This window comes from Rhagoletis pomonella, unplaced genomic scaffold, assembly GCF_013731165.1.
Source record: "Rhagoletis pomonella isolate Grant_MI unplaced genomic scaffold, Rhpom_1.0 Rhpom_scaffold_00003, whole genome shotgun sequence".
In the NCBI taxonomy this organism is placed as follows: domain Eukaryota; kingdom Metazoa; phylum Arthropoda; class Insecta; order Diptera; family Tephritidae; genus Rhagoletis; species Rhagoletis pomonella.
In genome coordinates this window covers 91,108,245-91,110,541 of record NW_023458557.1, presented here as the reverse complement: position 1 = coordinate 91,110,541, position 2,297 = coordinate 91,108,245, and the positions used below count along the sequence as shown (strand labels likewise).

Sequence of the window (2,297 nt, the reverse complement as noted above, 5' to 3'; positions counted from 1 at the left end):
AACCAAAGTTTTGGGTAACGATAGATACCTGATCGAAGACATCGATGGTATGCAACACAAGCAAAAATGGTTCTGTTCAGTATATGCATCAGATAAAATTAAACCATGGTGCATAATACCGCCCGAATTAGATGAACATGATTCCGACGAAGATGAAGCCAGTGACATCGAGACGATGCCAATGTCAGGATTGGCCGAACTGTCACGTACGACTTCATGCAACCCTGCGACAAGCGAATAGTAGACAAGAGAAGATGAAACAAGCAGCAGTTAGCGACCGAAGCTGAACATAGACAGACGTGTGTGACCATTTCACTGAGCGGATACTTTTCCATTATTTTTTGAATATTAATACATACTTTGAATAAATACTAATTTACAATACTTGCCCCTTGACAGGGCCAGCCTACAACCATTGGTGTTTTATTTATATTTGAAATAAACTCGACTATCCTGTGACAGATGTTAGAGTATAAATAAGATGATTTCAATAAAGAACAGGACAGATTTTGTTATGCGACATGCGAAGTTGCATCTAAAAACAAAACTCGTTTTATTTAGTACTAAAACCTTCGTTATGGCGATCCTGCCAGTCTGCTTTATTTTCAGCAGACTAGCTTGATCCTGGCTACTTCTAAAAAACACCAACGCAACAAATAACACTGTGCTACAAAAAAAAAAAAAAAAAAAAAAAAAAACACAGTGTAATTGACGTTTCAATATAATGCGGTGGATCATAATTTGGACAATACGAAGGAATACATTAGTAAATATGCTCGAAAAATCATCAATTTTGACTATCAGGAAATATATCAGTACAACATAAAGAATGATCGCAAAAGCTATTTAAAATCTGCAGTTAACAGAGGAAAATTAATTCAAACAAAAGGAACGGATGCAATTGGTTCAATCAATTATAAGCTGCTATCAATAAGTTATGTAATGGTAAAAAAAAAATATATAGAATAAGTTTTAATATTTAGAAATCTTCGGCGTTTACCGCCGGCCAAGTAGCAGATTCCTGCTTAGGGTAACTAATAAGTAATTTTTTTTTACCAAATTAATAAAAAAAAAAAAAAAAAATTTTTTTTTTAAAAGGAAGATTTTAAGTTTCATAATAGATTTTTTTTTTGGCTTTCATTAAATTAAATAATTTTTTTTTCCTTTCTTCTTCTTCACTCCCTCCTTGTTCTCATGCAAGAAATCTCCCAGGAGGAGTTTGACTCCATTTTTGATGGGAGAGGTTCGCATTAGAGGCAGAGAGGGAAAATCAAGATCCTCCAAGAGTAACTGAGGAGGTTCCTCAAACCTCCGAAGTTGTACAAACAGGGCCGCAACCGATAACTATCGAGGAATATCGGCGGCGAAACAAATTACAAAGACGGGTGGAAGAACCGAAGATTCCACCCATTTTCAAAACTAAAAAGCAAACTCGAGGAGGAAAGCGATACAGGAAGAAGAAAGAAATAGCTTTGACATATAGGGCACTAAATTTTGCCACAACAAATAATGATAGACTTAAATAAATGGAAAAAATTTACGAATTAAGAAAACTATAATATTCTGAATGAGATTTTTTTTTAATTAAATAAATAAAAAAAAAAAAAAAAAAAAAAATTTTTTTTTTTTTAATTGTTGTTTATACTTGATTCCACGATGCCCAGAGATTTTTCCAAAAACCCCCTTTATTGGAATTTGGATGGAGTTTTACCAAATTTGGAACCCAACTATGAAAAAGAGCTTGAGGTTTTAAAGATGGGAGGTAAAGAATCGAAGGTCAGTGATCCAAATGCTAACGTGGTAAACACGGTTCAGATAATAGACCACACTGAAGCTTTGGATACAATAAAAGTTTACCTTATAGTTATCGTTGTTATCAACGCAGTGAGTTTATTCTTGAAATTTTACTCAACCCACAATAAAATTCTTAAAAAGAGATACCAGAGCCGCGCTGACGGTCTGGATAAGGTTTAAATAAACATTTTTTTTATTATTGATTCATTCTCTCAATGGAGAAGTGGGAAGAAATTTCGAAGGAACTCACTGAAAATAAAATAAACGCGGAAAAATCTTATAAGTGCATATGTAAGAACATAAAAATTAAAACTGAAACAGTAAAGAAACATTTAAATGTTCTACTGTCATCGCTAAACAATATAGGTAAATAATTAATAGTGACAATGTTTTATTATTAAATAAAACGCGTTTTGTTTTTAGCTGCGACTTAGCAGGTCGCATAACAAAATCTGCGTTGTTCTTTATTGGAATCATCTTATTTATACTCTAACATCTTATGT

At 33.1% G+C, this 2,297-nt stretch overlaps 1 protein-coding gene across 1 annotated transcript in view; it reads left to right on the top strand.

Moving 5' to 3' along the window:
- LOC118735764 overlaps positions 1 to 2,297 on the top strand; it is a 6,828-nt gene that overhangs the window by 1,196 nt on the left and 3,335 nt on the right. Inside the window, exon 2 of the mRNA XM_036465711.1 lies at positions 1,763 to 2,160. Coding sequence (XP_036321604.1) covers positions 2,010 to 2,160 — 151 coding nt within the window. The 5' untranslated portion in view covers positions 1,763 to 2,009. The remainder of the gene's footprint in view (positions 1 to 1,762; positions 2,161 to 2,297) is intronic.